Below are 27,397 nucleotides of genomic sequence, written 5' to 3' on the forward strand. Positions count from 1 at the left end.
TACATGATACTCCAGAGGAGATACATGATACTCAAGAGGAGATATATGACACCCCAGAGAAGATGCATGATACTCCAGAGGAAATACATGATACTCCAGAGGAGATACATGATACTCCAGAGGAGATACATGATATTCAAGAGGAGATACATGATACCCAGAGGAGATGCATGATACTCCAGAGGAAATGCATGATACTCCAGAGGAAATGCATGATACTCCAGAGGAGATACATGATACTCCAGAGGAGATACATGATATCTCAGAGGAGATACTTGATCTTCCAGAGGAGAAACATGATACTCCAGAGGAGATATATGATACTGCAGAGGAGATACATGATATCTCAGAGGAGATACTTGATCTTCCAGAGGAGATACATGATACTCCAGAAGAGAAACATGATACTCCAGAGGTGATACATGATACTCCAGAGGAGATACTTGATCCTCCTGAGGAGATACATGATACTCAAAAGGTGATACATGATACCTCAGAGGAGATACATGATAACCCAAAGGTGATGCATGATACTCCAGAGGAGATGCATGATACTCCAGTGGAGATACATGATACTCCAGAGGAGATAAATGATACTCCAGAGGAGATACATGATACTCCAGAGGAGATACATGATACCTCAGAGGAGATACATGATAACCCAAAGGTGATGCATGATACTCCAGAGGAGATGCATGATACTCCAGTGGAGATACATGATACTCCAGAGGAAATACATGATATTCAAGAGGAGATACGTGATACTCCAGAGGAGATACATGATACTCCAGAGGAGATACATGATACCTCAGAGGAGATACATGATAACCCAAAGGTGATGCATGATACTCCAGAGGAGATGCATGATACTCAAGTGGAGATACATGATACTCCAGAGGAGATACATGATACTCCAGAGGAAATACATGATACCTGCGAGGAGAAACATGATACCCGAGAGGAGATACATGATATCTCAGATGAGATACATGATACCCCAGAGGAGATACATGATACCCCAGATGAGATGCATAATACTCCAGAGGAGATACATGATACTCCAGAGAAGATACATGATACCCCAGATGAGATACATGATACCCCAGATGAGATGCATAATACTCCAGAGGAAATACATGATACCCCAGAGGAGATACATGATACCCCAGAGGTGATACATGATACTCCAGAGGAGATACATGATACCCCAGATGAGATGCATAATACTCCAGAGGAGATACATGATATTTTAGAGGAGATACTTGATCTTCCAGAGGAGAAACATGATACTCCAGAGGAGATATATGATACTGCAGAGGAGATACATGATATCTCAGAGGAGATACTTGATCTTCCAGAGGAGATACATGATAACCCAAAGGTGATGCATGATACTCCAGAGGAGATGCATGATACTCCAGTTGAGATACATGATACTCCAGAGGAGATACATGATACTCCAGAGGAGATACTTCAAACCCCAGAGGAGATACATGATACTCCAGAGGAGATACATGATACTCCAGAGGAGAAACAAGATACCCCAGAGGAGATACAAGATACTCCAAAGGAGATACATGATACTCCAGAGGAGATACATGATACTCCAGAGGAGATACATGATACCCCAGAGGAGATACTTGATACCCCAGAGACGATACATGATACTCCAGAGGAGATACATGATACCCCAGCGGAGATACATGATACTCCAGAGGAGATACATGATACTCCAGAGGAGATACATGATACCCCAGAGGAGATACAAGATACCCCAGAGGAGATACTTGACACCCCAGAGGAGATACATGATACTACAGAGGAGATACATGATACTCCAGAGGAGATACATCATACTACAGAGGAGATATATGAAACCCAGAGGAGATACATGATACTCCAGAGGAGATACATGATACTCCAGAGGAGATACTTGATACTCCAGAGGAGATACATGATACCTCAGAGGAGATACATAATAACCCATAGGAGATGCATGATACCCCAGAGGAGATGTGTGATACTCCAGTGGAGATACATGATACCTCAGAGGAGATACTTGACCCTCCAGTGGAGACACATGATACTCCAGAGGAGATACATGATACCCCAGAGGAGATACATGATACTCCAGAGGAGATACATGATACTCCAGAGGAGATACATGATACCCCAGAGGAGATACAAGATACCCCAGAGGAGATACTTGACACCCCAGAGGAGATACATGATACTACAGAGGAGATACATGATACTCCAGAGGAGATACATCATACTACAGAGGAGATATATGATACCCAGAGGAGATACATGATACTCCAGAGGAGATACATGATACTCCAGAGGAGATACTTGATACTCCAGAGGAGAAACATGATACCTCAGAGGAGATACATAATAACCCATAGGAGATGCATGATACCCCAGATGAGATGCATAATACTCCAGAGGAGATACATGATACTCAAGAGGAGATATATGACACCCCAGAGAAGATGCATGATATTCAAGAGGAGATACATGATACCCAGAGGAGATGCATGATACTCCAGAGGAAATGCATGATACTCCAGAGGAAATGCATGATACTCCAGAGGAGATACATGATACTCCAGAGGAGATACATGATATCTCAGAGGAGATATTTGATCTTCCAGAGGAGAAACATGATACTCCAGAGGAGATATATGATACTGCAGAGGAGATACATGATATCTCAGAGGAGATACTTGATCTTCCAGAGGAGATACATGATACTCCAGAAGAGAAACATGATACTCCAGAGGTGATACATGATACTCCAGAGGAGATACTTGATCCTCCAGAGGAGATACATGATACTCAAAAGGTGATACATGATACTCCAGAGGAGATACTTGATACTCCAGAGGAGATACATGATACTCCAGAGGACATACATGATACTCCAGAGGAGATACATGATACTCCAGAGGAGATAGATGATACTCCAGAAGAGATACATGATACCCAGTGGAGATAATTGATAGTCCAGAGGAGATATATGATACCCAGAGGAGATATATGATACTCCAGAGGAGATACTTGATACCCCAGAGGAGATACATGATACTCCAGAGGAGATACTTGATACCTCAGAGGAGATACTTGATCCTCCAGAGGAGATACATGATACTCCAGAGGAGATACATGATACTCCAGAGGATAGATGATACCCCAGAGGAGATACATGATACTCGAGGAGATATATGATACTCCAGAGGATACATGATACCCCAGAGGAGATACATGATACCCCAGAGGAGATACATGATATCCCAGAGGAGATACATGATACCTCAGAGGAGATGCATGATACCCCAAAGGAGATACTTGATACCCAGGAGGAGATACATGATACTCCAGAGACGATACATGATACTCCACATATTGCTCATTGGGGATATATCAAAATACATGAACTTGAGATTCTATATACATCAAGATTTTATGGACATGTTCAAATGTTGTGTATGTATTATCACCTAAGCTTCCTTGATGACTTTGGGGACATAATCATCTTTGACTGCCTCTGTCAGCTCCTGTTGATACATATCTAACCTCTGGGTCATCTGCAATAACACACAACACATCTCACCACTTCTCCTCCACACATCCTACACAAGCCTAAGGTCATGTGGAACAACAGATTCTGGAACAGTTTGATCACCCAACCAACAACAAATAAATATTTACTAATTCTCTATGTCAATGATTACCTACCCTTTATATAGGCACAAAAATGATTTTCAAAATCAATGTTTGGAACATCTTTTTGTTATGTTTTGTTAAAATTCCATTTAAACAGTGTATTTTAGGAAAACATCTTCAAATCATACCACCAACATCCTAAGTATGTTCTGGTTCTGTCTTTTGGCATCTTTACAATTGAACATTTTCAGTAAAGAAGTTGTTTCAGTTTTCAATAATAGATTACAGGTTTGGTTTGATGTGTAAGAAAACACATTGCAGTCTGGCTGATAATGGTAGGTTTATTAAATCCATTTGATAGTGTTAAATGATGTGTTAAATACAATCTAGTATCTTCAGAAATTACAATGTGGGTGTACAACAGGGGGGATGTTTTGCGTTCAAAGTTGTTTTCATTATCATTAAATGACTTAGCTGATAAGTTAGAAACTTCATGTCCACGGTATTCAGTAATATCAAGACTTAGAGTATTTGACAGTAATCTAACAATAGTTATCATTGTGTATAATTCTAAGAATACTACCTCTATTACATCATAGCCATAAATTCCTGTTTATACTGAGAACCACACTACAAATTTAAATAAATTTTCAACAGACGTCCTCTTCACAGTCTAATAGTTGTGAGGGAAACCCTATCCCTCGTCAGAGACGCCACTGTGCATGCACAAGGCAGGAATCACCTCACTTCTTTCAACCCATGACCCTCATCAACTAGATGCAGATATTTGGGGAGGTTGGAGGGACTAATTCCTGATGTGATAGAGGTAGTATTCTTAGAATTATACACAATGATAACTATTGTTAGATAATTCTTGTGAATCCCCTACCTCTATTACATCATAGCCAGTATACACCAGAGGGACCGGTGGGATCCGGTATCTAGCATCCCTTAGATATTTGACTTTTGTGAAGTGGGAATACAAGGATTGTATACAAAACGGACCAAACGGTATATATGTCTAATGACCTAATTTCAAGGCTAGACATGGAGAAAACGTCATATTGTGAATATATGTATATTTAGCCACAATTGTGATACTTAGACATATTATGATGTCACTTCCGGTGACGACATCACCTGTAACGTCACTTCCGGTTGTCATTCAATTACCTTCTTTTCAATATATGTCTTCTATGATTTCCGTTATGCGCTTTTGGATAGTGATATTTAACGTATTTTGACGTTATTCCAGACGTGAGGTCTCCCATGAAGTCACTTCCGGTGGTAGTACATCATACATCCTAGATTATCATGTAGAAACGTATATCATTTGTATTCTTTCGATCTATGATTTCAGTGTTGCCATTTGAAAGATCTTCCTGCGTCTTCAGCATATGGTCCAGTGAGCCTTGCATAAACCCGGCCTGCTGTAGTGTCATCTCCATGGGGGTATCTAATGGCAGGTCTTCACTCTGATTGGTCGGAGGGATAGGTGACAAATTCCAGCTGCAACTCAGTTAATGTATTAACTTGATGTTAATCATTGTTTATTGATGTTGTCGAAGTCCCTGATTTTGGCCATGTCAACATGCATCCTGATGTTAGGTTTCTTGACAAGATCATGAAATGCTTCATCAATACTAGGCTGTTGTGCGAAGGGAGCATCGTGTGTCTTGTAAGCACTTTTATTAATAGCAGGCATACTAAGTCTGATATTATGCGCCGATGAAGCGTTCAATGATGCTTCGATTTTCTTGATGACGTCATCAATGTATGCCGGATAGGAGAGGGAATGAAATTCTTCAGTTTTGCTGATAGGTTCTTCATACCCAGCATGTTCTAACAAGGGTTTGGTAGCCTTCTGACTTTGTTATCTGCTTTTAGGGCCGGCATCAGAATATAAAGTTCTTCAATGATGTCTTTAATGGAATAATTATTTGGTTTGTAATTATCCCCCATAGTAGAGTCCCCATTGCATGAAGAACCAGTGTTAGCGATAAAACCGCACCCCTGCTCAGGCTCCACTCGGGTTAGGACATATGGCTGGGGGTAGAATAATCCTGGTCAACTGATCTATGGCTAGCGGAGCGGGAATCATGTGTTCTATAACTGTATGATTGTGACGTAACATCCACTTCACTTTCCCCGCCCGCATAACTGGACTGTGGCATGGTGCATGCTTGGGAAATCTATCATGATTTGCACGAGTTTTGTTGTCAGCTCGTCTATCACAGTGGCTAGAAGGTGAAATACACACTGTGATGTGATGTCCGTGATTCATGATCTACCCTATGATGTGCGTGATGGGGATAGGATCTATGAGATCCTGATCTCTTTTTATGACTCTCCTACTGTCCTCATAATACTCTGTTTCAGCTTGACTGCATGCATGTCTGCTGTGTCATATACAGCCTTAGATCTCTTTTGAATCTCGTGTTGTGCGACAGATTCTTTTAGATATGAGATTTCATGAGATATTGATTGCATACGTTTGTCAATCATTACAGACATGGAATAGGTATTTTTTCCGTGAACTCATTTAAGTTAAAGGGGAAACGTGGCATAGAGTGGAAATCGGTTTGCTCTTCCAAGCCTAGATTACCAGCCGCTTCCGGGTGTATGTGACTGGTTACATTAAAACCTGATTGGTACATCAATACCTTAACTATATTGGGAGAGTGGGATGAGCGATGAGATCTCTTCTCCTCAGAAGGTGAGACGGCGTCCCCACGCGAGCCTCGCTTGTCACCCACGTGATTATCTTTAGGCGTCACAATGGACTTAATCACTTTTTGTATAGAAAGCAGATGAATATTTTGCTGACGCTCTTGTGTTTTTTTTATAATCAGGGTCATTGAACTTCCGGATGTACGTGACTGGTTACGTTAAAACCTGAAAGGTATATCGGTTCCTTAACTATACTGGGAGAGTAGGATGAGCGACGAGATCACTCCTTAGAAGGAGAGACGGCGTCCCCACGCGACACTCGTTTGTCACCCATGTGATTCTCTTTGATAGATGTCACAATGGACTGACGCTGACTTTGCTGACGTTCTCCAATTCTTTTAATAGTCAGGGTCATTGAGCCATGGCCAAGAAAATTTTCCAAACTTCTCCTTGGACAAAGGTTTGCAATAACTGCACCATGATTTTGTGTGCAAGTGCTTTTTGCACGATATGCACCTAGGATGAGGGTCACCAGTGATTTGATGTTGCCCACAAACTGAACAGATGGGTGTCTGCTTTTGGGATGAAGTCCTCATTACTGATGACTTACTGGAGACTTCTAACTTCTTATACCCCCTTGTTCTCTGCATGTAGAACTGCTCACTGCTCGTCTTTAGTGATGATCTAGTGTGGCTTGTAAGTGTGGAACAGCAATCACGTGTACAAATGTATCAAACAAAAATTATCCTTGTTGTCATCTGGACATACAGGAAAGAAGTGAGGTGATTCCCGCCTTGCACATGCGCAGTGGTGTCTCTGTAGAGGGATAGGGTTTCCCTCACAACTATTAGATATGTTGCCACTGAAGAGGACATCTGTTGAAAATGTATTTAAATATTTAAATTTGTAGTCTCAGCATAAACAGGAATTTGTGGCTATGATGTAATAGAGGTAGGGTATTCACAAGAATTATATAGTTGTAGGGTGCTGAAATATGGGGTGTAGTGGTTGCAGGCATATAAAAAGCATTAAATTGTCAACCCTAAAACCATGTTATTTGTGGTGAATGTGGGTGATATCCATTATATATTCATGGTTACAAGCATTGCCTAAAACATTGGAAAAAATTGTTGTCCATCCACCCTTAAGATCACCCGTCAACTTGTCCAACCTCCCCTGAAACTCCACCTGTCATTCACCTGTCCAACCTCCTGTGAAACTCCACCTGTCATTCACCTATCCAACCTCCCGTGAAACTCCACCTGTCATTCACCTGTCCAACTTCCCCTGAAACTCCACCTGTCATTCACCTGTCCAACCTACCCTAAAACTTCACCTGTCATTCACCTGTCCAACCTCCCCTGAAACTCCACCTCTCATTCACCTGTCCAACCTCCCCTGAAACTCCACCTGTCAGACCTCCCCTGCAACTCCATCTGTCATTCACCTATCCAACCTACCCTGAAACACCACCTGTCATTCACCTATCCAACCTACCCTGAAACACCACCTGTCATTCACCTGTCCAACCTCACCTGAAACTCCACCTGTCATTCACCTGTCCAACCTCCCGTGAAACTCCACCTGTCATTCACCTATCCAACCTACCCTGAAACTCCACCTGTCATTCACCTATCCGACCTACCCTGAAACTCCACCTGTCCAACCTCCCCTGAAACTCCACCTGTCCAACCTACCCTGAAACTCCACCTGTCATTCACCTATCCAACCTACCCTGAAACTCCACCTGTCATTCACCTGTCCAACCTACCCTGAAACTCCACCTGTCCAACCTACCCTGCAACTTGACCAGTCAGACCTCCCCTGAAACTCCACCTGTCCAACCTACCCTAAAACAACACCTGTCATTCACCTGTCCAACCTACCCTGCAACTCCACCTGTCATTCACCTATCCAACCTACCCTGAAACACCACCTGTCATTCACCTGTCCAACCTCACCTGAAACTCCACCTGTCATTCACCTGTCCAACCTCCCGTGAAACTCCACCTGTCATTCACCTATCCGACCTACCCTGAAACTCCACCTGTCCAACCTCCCCTGAAACTCCACCTGTCCAACCTACCCCTGAAACTCCACCTGTCATTCACCTATCCAACCTACCCTGAAACTCCACCTGTCATTCACCTGTCCAACCTACCCTGAAACTCCACCTGCCATTCACCTGTCCAACCTACCCTGAAACTCCACCTGTCCAACCTACCCTGCAACTTGACCAGTCAGACCTCCCCTGAAACTCCACCTGTCCAACCTACCCTAAAACACCACCTGTCATTCACCTGTCCAACCTACCCTGCAACTCCACCTGTCATTCACCTGTCCAACCCCCCTGCAACTCCACCTGTCATTCACCTGTCCCAACTTTCCCTGCAACTCCACCTGTCATTCACCTGTCCAACCTCCCCTGAAACTCCACCTGTCATTCACTTGTCCAACCTCCCGTGAAACTCCACCTGTCATTCACCTATCCAACCTCCCCTGCAACACCACCTGTCATTCACCTATCCAACCTACCCTGAAACTCCACCTGTCCAACCTCCCCTGAAACTCTACCTGTCCAACCTACCCTGAAACTCCACCTGTCATTAACCTATCCAACCTACCCTGAAACTCCACCTGTCATTCACCTGTCCAACCTACCCTGAAACTCCACCTGTCATTCACTTGTCCAACCTCCCGTGAAACTCCACCTGTCATTCACCTATCCAACCTCCCCTGCAACACCACCTGTCATTCACCTATCCAACCTACCCTGAAACACCACCTGTCCAACCTCCCCTGAAACTCCACCTGTTCAACCTACCCTGAAACTCCACCTGTCGTTCACCTGGCGACACAAGTTGAGGTCCATCTCAGTCACCAGCAACCCATCACGTGTACGAGACAGTGACTGCAATGCAACACAGAATTCACTATAGCATCATCCTTTCAGGGAACACACCATCCCCAATGTCATTACTGCAGACTTGAACAATAGTAATTATATTCCTTAAGTTCTTTCGGCAATCAAAGAATAAAGTGTTTAAGCAGTGAAACAGCAGTTTCAAACAAAATCATCAACTGTTAAAGTGTAATGTACTGACCGGGGTGCGGCTTCCATCTGGACCAGCGACATAGCTCGAGCCTGCAACAAGGACATCAAAACTGGCTCAGTAAACATTGGTGTAACACACCAAAAATTAAGATGCTTTAACATTCTGAGTATGCAATGGTGAGCAACCATTTTGTTTTTTCAGACTGTTTAACTTAAAAAGTCAACAACTAATTCACTGTGTAAGTGATGCTGTCTACAGTCAGCCACAGATTTACTGTGTAAGTGATGCTGTCTACAGTCAGCCACAGATTCACTGTGTAAGTGATACTGTCTACAGTCAGCCACAGATTCACTGTGTAAGTGATGCTGTCTACAGTCAGCCACAGATTCACTATGTAAGTGATGCTGTCTACAGTCAGCCAAAGATTCACTGTGTAAGTGATGCTGTCTACAGTCAGCCACAGATTCACTGTGTAAGTGATGCTGTCTACAGTCAGCCAAAGATTCACTGTGTAAGTGATGCTGTCTACGGTCAACTGTGTAAGTGATGCTGTCTACAGTCAGCCACAGATTCACTGTGTAAGTGATGCTGTCTACAGTCAGCCACAGATTCACTGTTTAAGTGATGCTGTCTACAGTCAGCCAAAGATTCACTGTGTAAGTGATGCTGTCTACAGTCAGCCACCGATTCACTGTGTAAGTGATGCTGTCTACAGTCAGCCACAGATTCACTGTGTAAGTGATGCTGTCTACAGTCAGCCACAGATTCACTGTGTAAGTGATGCTGTCTACAGTTAGATCAAATTTTTAAATGACTTTTTTAAAATTCCTACCGTAGAAGTGGCCAAAGTCTTTATGAGCTGTCAAAATATAAATAAAGTCATCTTAATCATAATTTATAATAATATAACCATTGAGTGAAACAAAGTTGACTTCAGTATTATAGGTTGTCCATCTTTGCATGGGCAATGTCTGAGCTGAATCAGCAGCCTGACTGAGTTTGTTGTTTCTTGTATACTACAGCACTACGCAATGTTCCACCTGTATGACAGCAATACCCCATTTTTTAATAAAAGTGTATACTACAGCACTATGCAATGTTCCACCTGTATGACAGCAATACCCCATTTTTTAATAAAAGTGTATACTGCAGCACTACGCAATGTTCCATCTGTATGACAGCAATACCCCATTTTGTAATAAAAGTGTATACTACAGCACTACGCAATGTTCCACCTGTTTGACAGCAATACCCCATTTTGTAATAAAAGTGTATACTGCAGCACTACGCAATGTTCCATCTGTATGACAGCAATACCCCATTTTGTAATAAAGGTGTATACTACAGCACTACGCAATGTTCCACCTGTATGACAGCAATACCCCATTTTGTAATAAAAGTGTATACTACAGCACTACACAATGTTCCACCTGTATGACAGCAAAACCCCATTTTGTAATAAAAGTGTATACTACAGCACTACGCAATGTTCCACCTGTATGACAGCAATACCCCATTTTGTAATAAAAGTGTATACTACAGCACTACGCAATGTTCCACCTGTATGACAGCAATACCCCATTTTGTAATAAAAGTGTATACTACAGCACTACGCAATGTTCCACCTGTATGACAGCAATACCCCATTTTGTAATAAAAGTGTATACTACAGCACTACGCAATGTTCCACCTGTATGACAGCAATACCCCATTTTGTAATAAAAGTGTATACTACAGCACTACGCAATGTTCCACCTGTATGACAGCAATACCCCATTTTGTAATAAAAGTGTACTATGCAATGTTCCACCTGTATGACAACAATACCCCATTTTGTAATAAAGGTGTACACTACAGCACTATGCAATGTTCCACTTGTATGACAGCAATACCCCATTTTGTAATAAAGGTGTATACTACAGCACTACGCAATATTCCACCTGTATGACAGCAATACCCCATTTTTTAATAAAAGTGTATACTACAGCACTACGCAATATTCCACCTGTATGACAGCAAGACCCCATTTTGTAATAAAGGTGTATACTACAGCACTACGCAATATTCCACCTGTATGACAGCAATACCCCATTTTTTATTAAAGTGTATACTACAGCACTACGCAATGTTCCACCTGTATGACAGCAAGACCCCATTTTTTAATAAAAGTGTATACTACAGCACTACGCAATGTTCCACCTGTATGACAGCAAAACCCCATTTTGTAATAAAAGTGTATACTACAGCACTACACAATGTTCCACCTGTATGACAGCAAAACCCCATTTTGTAATAAAAGTGTATACTACAGCACTACGCAATGTTCCACCTGTATGACAGCAATACCCCATTTTGTAATAAAAGTGTATACTACAGCACTACGCAATGTTCCACCTGTATGACAGCAATACCCCATTTTGTAATAAAGGTGTATACTACAGCACTATGCAATGTTCCACTTGTATGACAGCAATACCCCATTTTGTAATAAAGGTGTACACTACAGCACTACGCAATGTTTCACTTGTATGACAGCAATACCCCATTTTGTAATAAAAGAGAAACTATGCAATGTTCCACCTGTATGACAACAATACCCCATTTTGTAATAAAGGTGTACACTACAGCACTATGCAATGTTCCACTTGTATGACAGCAATACCCCATTTTGTAATAAAGGTGTATACTACAGCACTACGCAATATTCCACCTGTATGACAGCAAAACCCCATTTTGTAATAAAAGTGTATACTACAGCACTACGCAGTGTTCCACCTGTATGACAGCAAGACCCCATTTTGTAATAAAGGTGTATACTACAGCACTACGCAATGTTCCACCTGTATGACAGCAATACCCCATTTTGTAATAAAAGTGTATACTACAGCACTACGCAATGTTCCACCTGTTTGACAGCAATACCCCATTTTGTAATAAAAGTGTATACTACAGCACTACACAATGTTTCACCTGTATGACAGCAAAACCCCATTTTGTAATAAAAGTGTATACTACAGCACTACGCAATGTTCCACCTGTATGACAGCAATACCCCATTTTGTAATAAAAGCGTATACTACAGCACTACACAATGTTCCACCTGTATGACAGCAAAACATCATTTTGTAATAAAAGTGTATACTACAGCACTACACAATGTTCCACCTGTATGACAGCAATACCCCATTTTGTAATAAAAGTGTATACTACAGCACTACGCAATGTTCCACCTGTATGACAGCAATTCCCCATTTTGTAATAAAAGTGTATACTACAGCACTACGCAATGTTCCACCTGAATGACAGGCTGATGTCTATTTCAAACATAGGTCCTTGCCTAGACTGATATCCACTCCTTTCACAGCTACTCAAAGTTTGTAATGCGTCAATCATCACAAGGGCAGGCACACCAGTCTACGTTCTTGCCCAGCATGTGGTAAAAAACTCACACACACAACACTATCATGTGACAAACAGTTAATAACTGTACAGCAGATGAAGAAAAGACATAACGGTGTATGTGCAGCCAGTTCCCTGTAGAAGGCAGTGCACTAGCAAAGATATCTCTGTGACATCTGACACTTCGAAATTATTTGGATTAGGGCTGGGACGGGTCTCTCGGGTTCCCGGGTCAGGTGGGTACCAATTATGACAATACAGTATGGCTGAATGCGGGATAACTGTAGACGGTGAACGTGTGTCCTTGTGCACACAAGCCGTGGTCATCGTAAAGGCAGGAAATATCAGCTGTGAAGAATTAAACTGATAGTGTGTCCTCCTTCATCAAAGGGAAGTGATGGTTGACAATAGTACAGAATTTTTCAATGATGCATTGGCATGCCAAATCACCGAACACTTGTCAGGTAAAACAGGAGCTGCTGATCCAGGAGGAACGACCTGTGTGGGAACTGACAAGTGGCTCAAAGCACAAGACCAAATAGCGTCCATTCCATCTTGGAATGAACGTTGGAATGCTTTGGAAAGATCGCTCATTCCAAACTTTCCAAAGCTTGGAAAGATCGATCTTTCCAAAAAATCCAAAATTGGAATGGCAACATTTCCAAACATATTTCCAACACTGGAAATGTTTGGAATGACTTGGAATGGTTTGGAATGGTTTGGAATGGTTTGGAATTGTTTGGATATCTTTGGAAATTTTGGTTAGAAGGAACAAGTTAAAATATGTTTTATCAGTAATTTGAACAATAAACAGACTATGAATTAGGGGCTTTAGGGGTTGCTTACATAGTAATTTTGAATTTTTGAGATTTGGAAAGAAAATCCCAAGAGTGGGTGGGGGACGAACTAAGCGAGCTGTGTGTGTTGGGTGGTTGTTAGATAAGGTAGTTTTGGTTTTATTATTTTATTTGGGGATTAAATGCGACTAATTAGTCCTGTTTTTTATGGATTTAGGATTGATTCTAGTGTAAGTCCGGTTTTAAGATTTAGGGTGGTCTGTAGTGTTGTTCGGTGTGTTTGGTAGTGTGTGCAGTGAATGAGTACGTGATCTGGTGTTTCTTGTTGTTTGCAATGTGGGCAGTTTCCTGTTGTGTGTAGTTCAGCTATTTTACGATGATTATTTAGTTTGGTGCGGCCTGTTTGTAGTTTAGTAATTATTCTGTCGATTTTTTTGGATGGGTGTAGTATTTTTGGTTTATTTAGGTTTTTTTGAGTACTTTCCTGATTTGGCTATTTAAGTTTTGGTATATATTTTGCCATTTTTTGTTGATTTTTGTTTAGTGAGACTTTTGATTTCTGATTTTGAGCTGGGTAAGTTTAAGATTATTTCTGGGAGTTAAAGGGGTAATTTTGCTGCTTTATCTGCCTTTTCATTTCCAAAGATTCCTACGTGGGCGGGGGTCCAAATGAACTCTATTTGTTTAACTGCCCTAGTTAAGTTGTTTGAGCTATTGAGTATTTGATTTATTAGTTTGGGGTGGTTTTTAGTGTTTTTTATTTTTGAGGTCTTGTAGTCCACTGAGGGAGTCGGTTAGGATGAGGATTTTTGTTTTGTTTTTTAGATTGCTGATTGTGTAGTGCTGAGACAACTACTGACTGATATAGAAGATTTAACGTGCGCTTTCTGACTGCAGCGTATTTTGCACAAGGGCCTGGCCGGACCATTTAGTGTATTCCGAAAAGGGTGAAAGTGGTGTGTGCAACCCAAGAAGGGACTTTTAGGGGTTGCTTATATGGAATTTTTGAGATTTTTAAATTTGGAATAAATGCCGAGGTGGGTTGAGGAGGGAACTAAGGGAGCCGGGTGAGGTGGGTGTTTGTATGTTTATTGGATTTTGGATTGGTAGATTAATTAGTTTTTAGATGCGCTTAATTAGGTCTGTTTTGATTAGGAATACGCCTAGGGCCTTGAAGTTTTCTAGTTTATTTTGAGGGTTTAGTGTTTCATCTAGAGTAGGAACCTTATTTAGATTGAGGGTGGTTTGTAGAGTGGTTCTGTGTGTTTGGTAGTGGGTGCAGTGGATGAGTGCGTGTTCTGTGGTTTCGGGTTGTTTGCAGTGGGGGCAGTTGCCTGTGGTGTGTCTTTTAAGTTTCTTTAGGTGGTTATTTAGGTTTGTGTGTTCAGTTTGGAGTTTTGTAATTAATCTGTCAATTTTTTTAGAGGGGTGTAGGATTTTAGGTTTGGCTAGTGGTTTTCTGAGCACTTTTTTGATTTGGCTATTTGAGTTTTGATATTGATTATGCAATTTTTTGGTTATTTTTTGTTTGTTTACACTTCTAATTTCTGATTTTGAGCTTGGTAGGTTTAGGCTTATTTCTGGTATTGTAAGAGATAATTTAGCTGCTTTATCGGCGCTTTCGTTGCCGTAAATTCCTACGTTGGCGGGGATCTACAAGAAGGTTATTTGTTTGCCTGCTTTTGTTAGGTCGTTGGAGCTTTTAAGTATTTGGTTTATTAATTTAGGTCGTTTTTTGGTATTTTTGTTTCGGAGGGCTTGTAGTCCACTAAAGGAGTCGGTGAGAATTAGGATTTTATTGTTGTTTTTAGATTGATGATTATGCAGGGCTGAGGCCATGCCCATAAGTTCGGCCGTGAATATAGATTGGTTGTTAGGGAGTCGGTAAGATTGTGTGGATATAACTGGTTGTGTGGTATGGACTCCGAAGCCTGTGTGGTTGGAGATCGGGTCTGAAGATCCGTCAGTGTATATGTGACACCCATTTGGCCAATTTTCGTGTATGTATGCAAGTGTGGTGGTTTTAGCTATGTTTGGGTCGGTTTGTTTATTTATTTGGTTAGCTAGCGTTGTGTCTATTTTGAGTTTAGAGGTGAAGATATTTGATTTTTTGCAGTTTTGTTTAAGATTTTGAGTTTGGTGTTCATTGAGGTAGTTAGTTATTCTTTAGGATATTGTGGTGAGTAAGGGGTGTTTGCGAGCTAGAGTTTGGTTTCTTGGGCTTATGTTTTGGTTAATTATGAGACAACTAATAGGTCTCAAGATTAAGTATTCGGATGGATGGCAGCTGCCATTTAATTACAAAACAGACAGTCGTCTAGACGGCTCACATGTAAGTGCGCCGACATGTGCCTAAGATCATAAAATGGACAATCTTTGGTAACATCTAATTTATTGTTGTCTCACGCCAGAGCTGTGAATAGTTCTGTTCATTGAACAATTGGAATTCAGGAAGTTATCAATAATTGTTTTACTTAACATAAGATAAGATAAGTTGTTTACAACATAATATTATGATGTCAGGACGTACTACAGTCAAAACCATATATTTTAAAATCAATTTAATGACAGACTATGATTTCCAAGTCCCGATTAGCAAATCAATGAGGTATCAGTTTCACCACATGTGCACAGACCGCCTATACTTATATATATATTTTTCATAACTATCCTCTTATGAAAAAATCTTGAGAGTGATCATCATTAACGAAACTCATTCTCGTCAAAGAATACAGAACAAATGAAGAATCAGATGCATACATTTATTGCCATGCTTCATTCATCACGAAGTAGATTTACATACATTTGTGAATAGCACTTAAACTGTGATAATGAATTTTACCATTGTCCATATTATAAATATTAACCATAATATGGTTTTCGAATATATAAACGACTCCAAACGTTGATATTTCAGACAAAAACAAAGTCAGCTGTCTTTTAACGTTCAGGGGAAAAGGGTTTGCTTTCACAATTGAACATTTGTTTTCACCAAAGGAATATCAAATCAAGCCAAAAACAGTAAAAATACACATGTATGGTTAGCGACCGCCTTTATACAGCGAGGGGGAAAATTCGTCTGCTCTAACTGCTTTCACAAAAACATTCCAGCCCTTAATTACCGAGGCAGCTGTGACGTAGTAGTATTACATTCGCTGCGTTTGCAGCATATAAGATGTGTAATCTGTGGAGTGACTAAAGTAATATTACGGCTGAAATCTTACTTGCATGGTTGTTTTAATAGAAAACTTACGGTTTAAAAACACAATTGTTCTTATATAATGTTTTTAGGTTTGGTTTATAAATACAAGAGAAGATTTTTTATACATATAAAACTGGTCGAAAATACAGCTGAACAATAGAAAAATAAAAATAGGAGTTGTGAATAGTGACAAATTTTAATTACATCACCGTGTCAATAATTATTGATTGATTCCGTCAAACAACTGTCAAATCATTTTTTGCCATGTACGTACATGTACGCAGGAAGTCGGCGCTGTCGGAGGCTCCAGGTAAATAAACATCGTGGTTTTATGACGGGAGATCAGACGAACCGTGAACCAGGGGCATGCGACGTAATTACACCTAAAGGTGGTAGAACCAGGGTATTGTCTCTTGGACTGGCTAATTGACCGTACGTATAATTGGTAAATATATTCGTTTTGACACCAGTGTTTCATGCGCATCCCGGCTCATAAGCAGAATACAGACAAATGAGGCCCCGTGATCAGCGGAGCGTGAACAACATGGATGCCGCCTTTCGGCCGTACCGAACAGTCAAGCTGCGATCTCGGAACTGAATCCAATTGCAAGCGGAGACAAGATTACTTCCCTTACCCAAACATGATCGTTGCTCAGAAATGTTCAAATCTATCTTCAGTAAATCATGAAATTAATGCGAGCATGACATTTATGCGAAAAATGCGATCGTCGTTCCCTCTGATTATTTTAATAGGTTTCATTTCATCATGATAAAAAAGTTAGCCACTTATAAGGTTACCACGTTGAAAATGGAAACGATCGTTAACAAAAACAAACAAAATATATTCTCTCATCACTCAGCCTAACAGTGATATAACTGCAAATTAAACAATCAAGTACGCTGAAGTATTACACATGGTGGGTGGAGGACCAGGGGCACTTTGAGTTGACAGGTGTCATCAACTGGTCAAGTAACATCACGGTTTGTATATTCACGTTGATTGGACAGTCTAGACTGGCGCCAACTAATGACGGCGTCTTCAGAACAGAACAGAACTTTATTTCTCCCAGGCTTAGGCTTACGTGGATAACGGAAAATTTTGTTTAAGTGATAGCACATTTGTAATTCAATCTAATATACTTTCCTTGATTGATTATATGGCTGCGGTCGTAGATCCGGATGTATCTAAATATGCTCAGTATATTCACAGGGTTTATTGTTATACTATTAGGATTAATAGATACAATTGAGTATTTATACCCTTGATCATAAAGTTAGTCACTACTTTCACACTTTGATTTGTATGATTTGGGTTATGATTAAATTGACAAAATAAGAAATCATTCCGTGTATATGTGTATTATATATTGTACCCCAATACGTAATTAAATTGTGTATAAATAAGGACACTAGGTTAATTACTGTAATTGATTATTTGATAAACATGTTCACATTTAGTTGTGTGATATGTCACAGAGGTAAAGCTAATTCATAACAACTAATTGTCCCATTTATTTGGTTTCTATCTTTAATATGAAACAAATGCTATAACATGGGGTGATAAACTTCAATGGCAATAGACGTAGCATATAATTGTCCACATGAACAGTCTACTCTGTTCCAGATATGTTTATTCATTTTGTCAGCATTTAAATCGATGCATTCCTGGCTAGATGATTCATTTGACGAAATCTTGTTCCCTGTTTTGGATTACCGTCAGATAGTTCCAGAACAATTATAAAATGTTCAGCCCTATGTGTTGCGCATAATTCCGAGATAATTCGAAGTTCATATTCTTGTACGAACACTTATCAAAATTCATTTATACCTAGTACTGTTATGTACATATGTATATTAGTTCAAATTATAATAATGAGGCCCTCTATATTCTCAAAACGGTCTTTGTTCTACGACAACCGTAAGGAGGTATGGGAAAACAAAATGTTTGTTTAATTGTTCAAAGTTCAAAGTCAATGTCATATGATTATAGACAAGGAAGATAAGAAATTATATATAAAGAGTAGCCACTTTAAATGACAGAATTTCTTTTAGTTAAATTTGCTCATGATTTGGTCTTTTCGTGGTACATAGTGCCAAAACACTCTTAATTATTTACTTTCATGTCATTACTAATCTCACATAAGGTCAAAAGTTGTACAACTTTTAACAGATATGATTATGACATGTTGTATCCAAACATTTCCAAACATTTCCAAACAAATCCAAACAAATCCAAACAAATCCAAACTAATCCAAGCTTGGAAATATGACCTTTCCAAATATTGGAATGGTCATATTTCCAATTGGAATGGTGGTATTTCCAAGTCTTGGATTTTTTGGAATGGATGATATTTTGTCCAGTGAAGCGTTACGACTACATGCCAGAGAGTGACTAACATGGCATTGTAACACGGCAAGCGTTATCCCCCATGACAATTATCAGGTAACTCTCTGCGAGAAGAAAATCCATGCCCGGAGCGGGAATCCAGATAAGGAAAATCATAATATCCACGCAAGAGTATTCTTGCAAAAGAGGATCCATGTCCATCCAGTGGGTGTAGCATTCCCAATAATGAGGTAATCCTTGGTTGTGCACTGATCCTGGGATGTTCGCCGAACCTTGGAGGTGTGCCCACCATGAGAGGTCCATCGATCCTTGTAAGTACGCTGAACCAGCAAATTGCTGACTCTTGGTACTGCGGTGGTCCTGGGAGGAACACCAATTTGAAAGGTTTGCCAACAAACTTGTACAAGCAGTGACGATAGCGGCTCGGTTGATATAACAACTGCAGTATTGGAAATTGTGAAGGCAAGGTAGGAATGGCTGATCCTAGGGTAAGAGACTGCATTTTGCTCACGTCTATAACAGTTGGTTGAGCTGAAGTAGTTGGAAGTGATGAAGTATTCTGTGCTGATACGATTACAATGTGGAGGGTATCAAATCCAGCTGTGTTGGTCATAAGTCATAAGAATGGGATCAAACCTAGGAATGGCAAATCTTGGATGAAGAGCCTCGACCCTAGTGAGCGAGATCCTGGTTCTGTCGATCCCTATCTGCAGTATGTCTTTGGAGGGAACCAAGGGAACAATTAAGGCTGCTGGTTGCTCCAACGGAATGTCGTCAGTAAGGAAGTTGTTGGAGACCCCGTCTCCATTCACCGATAAGGAGGGTAAAGTAGAAACTGTAAGATGATTTTACGAAGGGATCGGTGGGGGCAACTGGCTTGGTCTTGGGCTTCTCCATGTTTTTAGAATTTGGTCACCAGTTTTTGTAGCTACATAAATAAAACTAAAGAATTATCCATGAAATGGGAACATGGAAGACGACATGTCTTGTTTTGTGTGCCACAATCATGACAAACACAACATGTGAATCAGAGGTGGAACAAACACAACTACTTTTCTTTACATGACATGTAGGGCGATTTATTGTTGGGTTCCCATTTTCCCTCAATTACTAATATAAATTAGACAAGATAGTGGAGGGACTTGGTGAAAAAAAGCAAAATATACTCTCTAATATCATTACACATCTCAACAGTTGGGTGATAAGAAAGAGTTGGCTGGGGAAACCACGTGTTCGGCATGTGTAGGTCAACCGGAATGAAGACTGGAAAAAACACATGCCCAATGCAAGTCCCATGCTTTCAGCTACCAAATTATAGAAAGTCATACCAATGTTTGGGTCTGCTTCATAACAAATAACATACTCAGAATCTGCGAACAGGTGTATGTGAAGTTAGCATCAAGCCTGTCCAGTGAGAGAATTAACATCAACACCAATTATTCCCTGTTGTGATGGAATAGCCTACTCACCTGGTTGGCCCGATCCAGACGTAAACTCATTGGGGAAGTGTTCCTGTAACAGAAGAAACCTGAGCTCCTCACTATTGGCAGACATGTGCTCAAAGCAAATCAGATCAATGTGTTTATTCCACCAAAGAATAACACTTAAATATGACAGACCAGTTTACAGTGTCCATAGTAGTTAAGTCATGTGCTTGCTTGTGTGATGTGTATTGTGTATGTGTGATGTGTACTGGGTGTGTGTGTGAAAGATGTGTACTGGGTTTGGTGTGAATGATGTGTACTGGGTGTGTGTGTGATGTGTATTACGAGTGTGTGTGTGATGTGTATTACGAGTGTGTGTGTGATGTGTATTGTGTGTGTGTGAGATGTGTATTGGGTGTGTGTGATGTGTATTGTGAATGTTTGTGTGTGTGATGTGTATTGTGAGGGTGTGTGTGATGTGTATTGTGTGTGTGATGTGTATTGGGTGTGTGTGTGTGTGATGTGTATTGTGTGTGTGTGTGTGTGTGATGTGTATTGGGTGTGTGTGATGTGTATTGTGAGTGTGTGTGTGATGTGTATTGTGTGTGTGATGTGTATTATGTGTGTGATGTGTATTGTGTGTGATGTGTATTGTGTGAGTGTGTGTGTGTGATGTGTATTATGAGTGTGTGTGTGTGTGTGATGTGTATTGTGTGTGTGTGTGATGTGTATTGTGTGTGTGTGTGATGTGTATTGTGAGTGTGTGTGATGTGTATTGTGAGTGTGTGTGTGTGTGTGTGTGTGTGTGTGTGTGTGTATTGGGTGTGTGTGTGATGTATATTGGGTGTGTTTGATGTGTATTATGAGTGTGTGTGTGATGTGTACTGTGTGTGTGTGATGTGTATTGGGTGTGTGTGATGTCTATTATAAATGTGTGTGTGATGTGTATTGGGGTTGTGATGTGTATTTGGTGTGTGATGTGTATTGGGTGTGTGTGTGTGATGTGTATTAGGTGTGTGTGATGTGTATTGGGTGTGTGTGTGATGTCTATTTGGAGTGTGTGTGTGATGTCTATTATTAATGTGTGTGTGATGTGTATTGGGGTTGTGATGTGTATTGGGAGTGTGATGTGTATTGGGTGTGTGTGTGATGTGTATTAGGTGTGTGTGATGTGAATTGGGTGTGTGTGTGATGTCTATTATGAGTGTGTGTGATGTGTATTGTGAGTGTGTGTGATGTGTAGTGTGATGTGAAGTGTGTGTGTGTGATGTGTACTGGGTGTGTGTGTGTGAATGATGTGTACTTGGTGTGTATGTGATGTGTATGACAAGTGTGTGTGTGTGATGTGTATTGTGTGTGTGTGTGTGTGATGTGTATTGGGTGTGTGTGATGTGTATGATGTCTATTATGAGTGTGTGTGTCACTTGTATTAGGGTTGTGATGTGTATTGGGTGTGTGATGTGTATTGGGTGTGGATGTGAATTGGGTATTGGATGCATGTCATGTCTATTGGGGTTGTGATGTATATTAGGTGTGGGTGATGTGTATTTGGTGTGTGTGTGATGTCTATTATGATGTGTACTGTGAGTATGTGTGTGATGTGTATTGTGAGTGTGTGTGATGTGTATTGTGTGTGTGTGTGTGTGTGTGTGTGTGTGTGTGTGTGTGTGTGTGTGTGTGTGTACATACCGTGCCTACTCTGTTGATGGCCACACTGTAGTATGTGTTTGCAATAGCTGCACACCGAGCTTCAATCGGCCACATTGTTTCACTGGAAGCCAGAAAAGAGATTTAATAAGTGTCAGTAATATACATTGAAAGGCAAAAGAAACGTCACTTCTGAAAATACTGATAAAACTTAACAGACACTGGCAGTTACATGTTCTGTGGTCAATAAACTCATTAATCGTTTGACAGCTTCTTTTTGTTGTCTTAAAGTCCATTTAACAATTGAGTATAAAATGGATTGCTTTGCCCAAACGCAGCCTCCAAAAGTGCAGTGGGACTCAGTTGCCAAAAAGTCTTGTCAAAAACATGATGCACGTGCATATCGTGGATGGTATGGGTATAAAAGACACCCAAAACTGTTAAACTGGCTTTTGTTATTTCGATCCATCAGCCATGCCAAGATCATCAGGAAATGAGAGACAACAAGCGATCAGAAGACTGCAATCAGGCCAGAGTGCACAGGTCGTTGCAAATGCATTCAATGTCAACGTCAGAACAATATATCATTTGCAACATCGCCACAACACCACCAAAACCACTGACGACCAACCGCGCAGTGGTCGTCCTAGAGTCACGACTCCCAGACAAGATCGGTTCATGATACGCCAACATCTGCAGAACCGATTCCGAATGGCCACTGAAACAGCTTGGCAAACCATTGGAAACCACCAGCATGCCATCAGTGATCGTACAGTTCGACATCGCCTAACTGCCAACAACATCTCGTGCCACTGTCCTCCCCATCCTGAGAGATCGTCACCGACAGACCCGACTGCAATGGGCCAGGCAGCATCAAAATTGATGTCAACAGCAATGGAGAAGAATCATCTTCACTGATAAAAGTCGCTACTGTGTTTCAACGGTGGATGGCAGAGTCAGGGTCTGGCGAAGGAGGGGCGAACGTTATGCTGATGCTTGTGTTATGGAACGAGACCCGTGGGGCGGCCCAAGCATCATGGTTTGGGGTGGAATCGGACCTGTGGTCTTTCAGAATGTTGGTCCAGGCAGGGTAATGGCATCACAGCTCTCCGCTACATTGACCAAGTCTTCAGACCCCATATCGTGCCTTTTTTTCCCCGTTATCACACCTTTCAGCAAGACAACGCCCGTCCCCACACTGCCAGAGTCACCAGGCACTTCCCCCAGCAGCACAACATCCAAATCATGCCTTGGCCTGCCCTCAGTCCGAATTTGAATCCCACTGAACACTTGTGGGATGAGATCCAACTCAACGACGTACACCCAAGGCCGACAACTGCAGCAGAACTGTGTGTAGCGCTCCTGAGGATATGGGCTCATATCCCAATGGCCTTCATCAACAGGCTAGTCCACTTCATGTACAGGAGATGTGTGGCTGTAGTCAACGCCCATGGTGGCCACACCAGGTACTGATTTTGAACCCTCCAGCTGTGATGTCTTCTGGTGCCTCCCCAAATTCACAATTCGCAAAAACATTCCCCAGACCATTAATTTTCCGATGTCTTTACATACATATATAAGCATTTGAAAATAAAGATATTTACATGATACATCCACATGACGTTTCTTTTGCCTTTCAGTGTAGTCAAACAATATCTGTCATGAGTAATAAAGTAGTAGTAATATAGAAGTTGCTTACTGAAACAGAAGCTTTCATCAATGATTTTCAATGAATTCAGACAATGATTTTGACAGATTCAGTTGTACAGCCAGTAACTGTTGTTCAAAATACCCCGTGTTAACCTTTTCGGGGTTGCATGATCAGAAGACACATTCCGACTGGCACTTTCCTGATCTGACATGACACACAATGGGATGTCCTCGGATCTTTGTTTAGCGGTAGCGAGTGTTTAGAAGTGATATTGTAGATAAGCCAAATTTTGAGGACCAGAAAATAGATTCTGCAGAAAGGGGTCGGCTATGGGTTACACTTTTATCAAACTCTTTTTCTGTAGGTAAAAAAACTACATCATATCGCTTCAGATGAATACATAAAGAAAGCTATAACAAACTTTGTCAATGAAAATGTGAAATTTGTGATTAAACATCACAAGACATGATGATTTACCATTTCGGTTGTATTTCTTGGTATGCCAGACATTGCTTTATATGCAGGGATCAAGATAACAATGTGTATTGTCTCAAACTAGGCTGGAAATAGCAATCAGCTGTACACACGTTTGCTCCCAACCTACCAGTGATTACATTAAAACATACAAAATAATATAACAGAGAAGAATTTTAAACCAATGATCGAAAAAAAATAGTATCTTAAACTGCTATTTTACTACAAATAATATATTTTGATATCGTGTTATTTCAATTGCTGGTTTCACTATATATCTTCAAATAATGATAACCATAATCAGGGTAATGCGGTAGCACTTTTGTGTAGTGTCGGATACTTTTTTTTGCATGGAACGACTTGACAAATCAGCATTGAGGTTTCATGCGATCTCGCTATTTCCATCACAGAAACATTTGTTGACAGATCATGACAAGACGCAGTTTCAGGTTGGTGGTCCGGCTTAACATTTTGATACAGATACAGATATGGCTTATCTATGAGATTGGCTTATCTATGGTCATATACGGTAATGGCATGTAATATTGAAGAATACAAGAGCAAAGAAGGATAAACAAAGGCACTAACAAACATACAGACAGTTGCAGATGGTCATCACCTCAGTCCTGAGACAGTTGCAGATGGTCATTACCTCAGTCCTGAGACAGTTGCAGATGGTCATTACCTCAGTCCTGAGACAGTTGCAGATGGTCATTACCTCAGTCCTGAGACAGTTGCAGATGGTCATTACCTGAGACAGTTGCAGATGGTCATTACCTCAGTCCTGAGACAGTTGCAGATGGTCATTACCTCAGTCCTGAGACAGTTGCAGATGGTCATTACCTGAGACAGTTGTAGATGGTCATTACCTGAGACAGTTGCAGATGGTCATTACCTGAGACAGTTGCAGATGGTCATTACCTGAGACAGTTGCAGATGGTCATTACCTGAGACAGTTGCAGATGGTCATTACCTCAGTCCTGAGACAGTTGCAGATGGTCATTACCTGAGACAGTTCCAGATGGTCATTACCTCAGTCCTGAGACAGTTGCAGATGGTCATTATCTGAGACAGTTGCAGATGGTCATTACCTCAGTCCTGAGACAGTTGCAGATGGTCATTACCTGAGACAGTTGCAGATGGTCATTACCTGAGACCTGAGACAGTTGCAGATGGTCATTACCTCAGTCCTGAGACAGTTGCAGATGGTCATTACCTCAGTCCTGAGACAGTTGCAGATGGTCATTACCTGAGACAGTTCCAGATGGTCATTACCTGAGTCCTGAGACAGTTGCAGATGGTCATTACCTGAGACAGTTGCAGATGGTCATTACCTCAGTCCTGAGACAGTTGCAGATGGTCATTACCTGAGACAGTTGCAGATGGTCATTACCTGAGACCTGAGACAGTTGCAGATGGTCATTACCTCAGTCCTGAGACAGTTGCAGATGGTCATTACCTCAGTCCTGAGACAGTTGCAGATGGTCATTACCTGAGACAGTTGTAGATGGTCATTACCTGAGACAGTTGCAGATGGTCATTACCTGAGACAGTTGCAGATGGTCATTACCTGAGACAGTTGCAGATGGTCATTACCTGAGACAGTTGCAGATGGTCATTACCTCAGTCCTGAGACAGTTGCAGATGGTCATTACCTGAGACAGTTCCAGATGGTCATTACCTCAGTCCTGAGACAGTTGCAGATGGTCATTATCTGAGACAGTTGCAGATGGTCATTACCTCAGTCCTGAGACAGTTGCAGATGGTCATTACCTGAGACAGTTGCAGATGGTCATTACCTGAGACCTGAGACAGTTGCAGATGGTCATTACCTCAGTCCTGAGACAGTTGCAGATGGTCATTACCTCAGTCCTGAGACAGTTGCAGATGGTCATTACCTCAGTCCTGAGACAGTTGCAGATGGTCATTACCTGAGACAGTTGCAGATGGTCATTACCTCAGTCCTGAGACAGTTGCAGATGGTCATTACCTGAGACAGTTGTAGATGGTCATTACCTGAGACAGTTGCAGATGGTCATTACCTGAGACAGTTGCAGATGGTCATTACCTGAGACAGTTGCAGATGGTCATTACCTGAGACAGTTGCAGATGGTCATTACCTCAGTCCTGAGACAGTTGCAGATGGTCATTACCTGAGACAGTTCCAGATGGTCATTACCTCAGTCCTGAGACAGTTGCAGATGGTCATTATCTGAGACAGTTGCAGATGGTCATTACCTCAGTCCTGAGACAGTTGCAGATGGTCATTACCTGAGACAGTTGCAGATGGTCATTACCTGAGACCTGAGACAGTTGCAGATGGTCATTACCTCAGTCCTGAGACAGTTGCAGATGGTCATTACCTCAGTCCTGAGACAGTTGCAGATGGTCATTACCTCAGTCCTGAGACAGTTGCAGATGGTCATTACCTGAGACAGTTGCAGATGGTCATTACCTCAGTCCTGAGACAGTTGCAGATGGTCATTACCTCAGTCCTGAGACAGTTGCAGATGGTCATTACCTGAGACAGTTGTAGATGGTCATTACCTGAGACAGTTGCAGATGGTCATTACCTGAGACAGTTGCAGATGGTCATTACCTGAGACAGTTGCAGATGGTCATTACCTCAGTCCTGAGACAGTTGCAGATGGTCATTACCTGAGACAGTTCCAGATGGTCATTACCTGAGACCTAAGACCTGAGACAGTTGCAGATGGTCATTATCTGAGACAGTTGCAGATGGTCATTACCTCAGTCCTGAGACAGTTGCAGATGGTCATTACCTGAGACAGTTGCAGATGGTCATTACCTGAGACCTGAGACAGTTGCAGATGGTCATTACCTGAGACAGTTGCAGATGGTCATTACCTGAGACAGTTCCAGATGGTCATTACCTGAGACCTCAGTCCTGAGACAGCTCCAGATGGTCATTATCTGAGACAGTTGCAGATGGTCATTATCTCAGTCCTGAGACAGTTGCAGATGGTCATTACCTAAGACAGTTCCAGATAGTCATTACCTGAGACCTGAGACAGTTGCAGATGGTCATTACCTGAGACAG

General features: G+C 41.3%; 4 protein-coding genes and 1 pseudogene across 4 annotated transcripts in view; 2 read left to right on the forward strand and 3 right to left on the reverse strand.

Moving 5' to 3' along the window:
* The window catches only part of LOC139455692 (beta-ureidopropionase-like), an 89,762-nt gene that overhangs the window by 1,692 nt on the left and 60,673 nt on the right, over positions 1-27,397 (reverse strand). The window contains exons 9-14 of the mRNA XM_071237242.1: positions 22,254-22,335; positions 20,610-20,652; positions 10,228-10,254; positions 9,444-9,484; positions 9,164-9,250; positions 3,504-3,590 (exon numbers count right to left, since the gene is read on the reverse strand). Of these exons, the coding sequence (XP_071093343.1) occupies positions 3,504-3,590; positions 9,164-9,250; positions 9,444-9,484; positions 10,228-10,254; positions 20,610-20,652; positions 22,254-22,335 (367 nt within the window). The remainder of the gene's footprint in view (positions 1-3,503; positions 3,591-9,163; positions 9,251-9,443; positions 9,485-10,227; positions 10,255-20,609; positions 20,653-22,253; positions 22,336-27,397) is intronic.
* Positions 167-2,314, forward strand: LOC139455032 (golgin subfamily A member 6-like protein 22). The gene has a single exon (XM_071236618.1). The coding sequence runs from the start codon at positions 167-169 to the stop codon at positions 2,312-2,314; it is 2,148 nt and encodes a 715-aa protein (XP_071092719.1).
* On the forward strand, positions 2,537-3,001 carry LOC139455033 (hyaluronan mediated motility receptor-like). The gene has a single exon (XM_071236619.1). The coding sequence runs from the start codon at positions 2,537-2,539 to the stop codon at positions 2,999-3,001; it is 465 nt and encodes a 154-aa protein (XP_071092720.1).
* Positions 23,280-25,825, reverse strand: LOC139455977 (uncharacterized). The gene is made up of 4 exons (XM_071237503.1): positions 25,730-25,825; positions 25,487-25,585; positions 24,929-25,087; positions 23,280-23,573 (listed from the first exon to the last, which is right to left on the reverse strand). The coding sequence occupies exons 1-4, from the start codon at positions 25,823-25,825 to the stop codon at positions 23,280-23,282; spliced, it is 648 nt and encodes a 215-aa protein (XP_071093604.1).
* LOC139455932 (uncharacterized) lies at positions 26,181-26,854 on the reverse strand (annotated as a pseudogene).

Source organism: Haliotis cracherodii, unplaced genomic scaffold, assembly GCF_022045235.1.
Source record: "Haliotis cracherodii isolate W230 unplaced genomic scaffold, xgHalCrac1.p SCAF_11, whole genome shotgun sequence".
Taxonomy (NCBI): domain Eukaryota; kingdom Metazoa; phylum Mollusca; class Gastropoda; order Lepetellida; family Haliotidae; genus Haliotis; species Haliotis cracherodii.

Excerpts from the sequence above, each read along its gene's own strand:
- LOC139455032 (XM_071236618.1), top strand. The coding sequence starts at position 167 with ATGCATGATACTCCAGAGGAAATGCATGATACTCCAGAGGAAATGCAT.
- LOC139455977 (XM_071237503.1), bottom strand. The coding sequence starts at position 25,825 with ATGACCATCTGCAACTGTCTCAGGACTGAGGTAATGACCATCTGCAAC. Across the intron at positions 25,586-25,729 it reads GCAACTGTCTCAGGTCTCAG|GTAATGACCATCTGCAACTG; the intron begins GTAATGACCATC and ends GAACTGTCTCAG. Across the intron at positions 25,088-25,486 it reads GCAACTGTCTCAGGTCTCAG|GTAATGACCATCTGCAACTG; the intron begins GTAATGACCATC and ends CAACTGTCTCAG.
- LOC139455033 (XM_071236619.1), top strand. The coding sequence starts at position 2,537 with ATGCATGATACTCCAGAGGAAATGCATGATACTCCAGAGGAAATGCAT.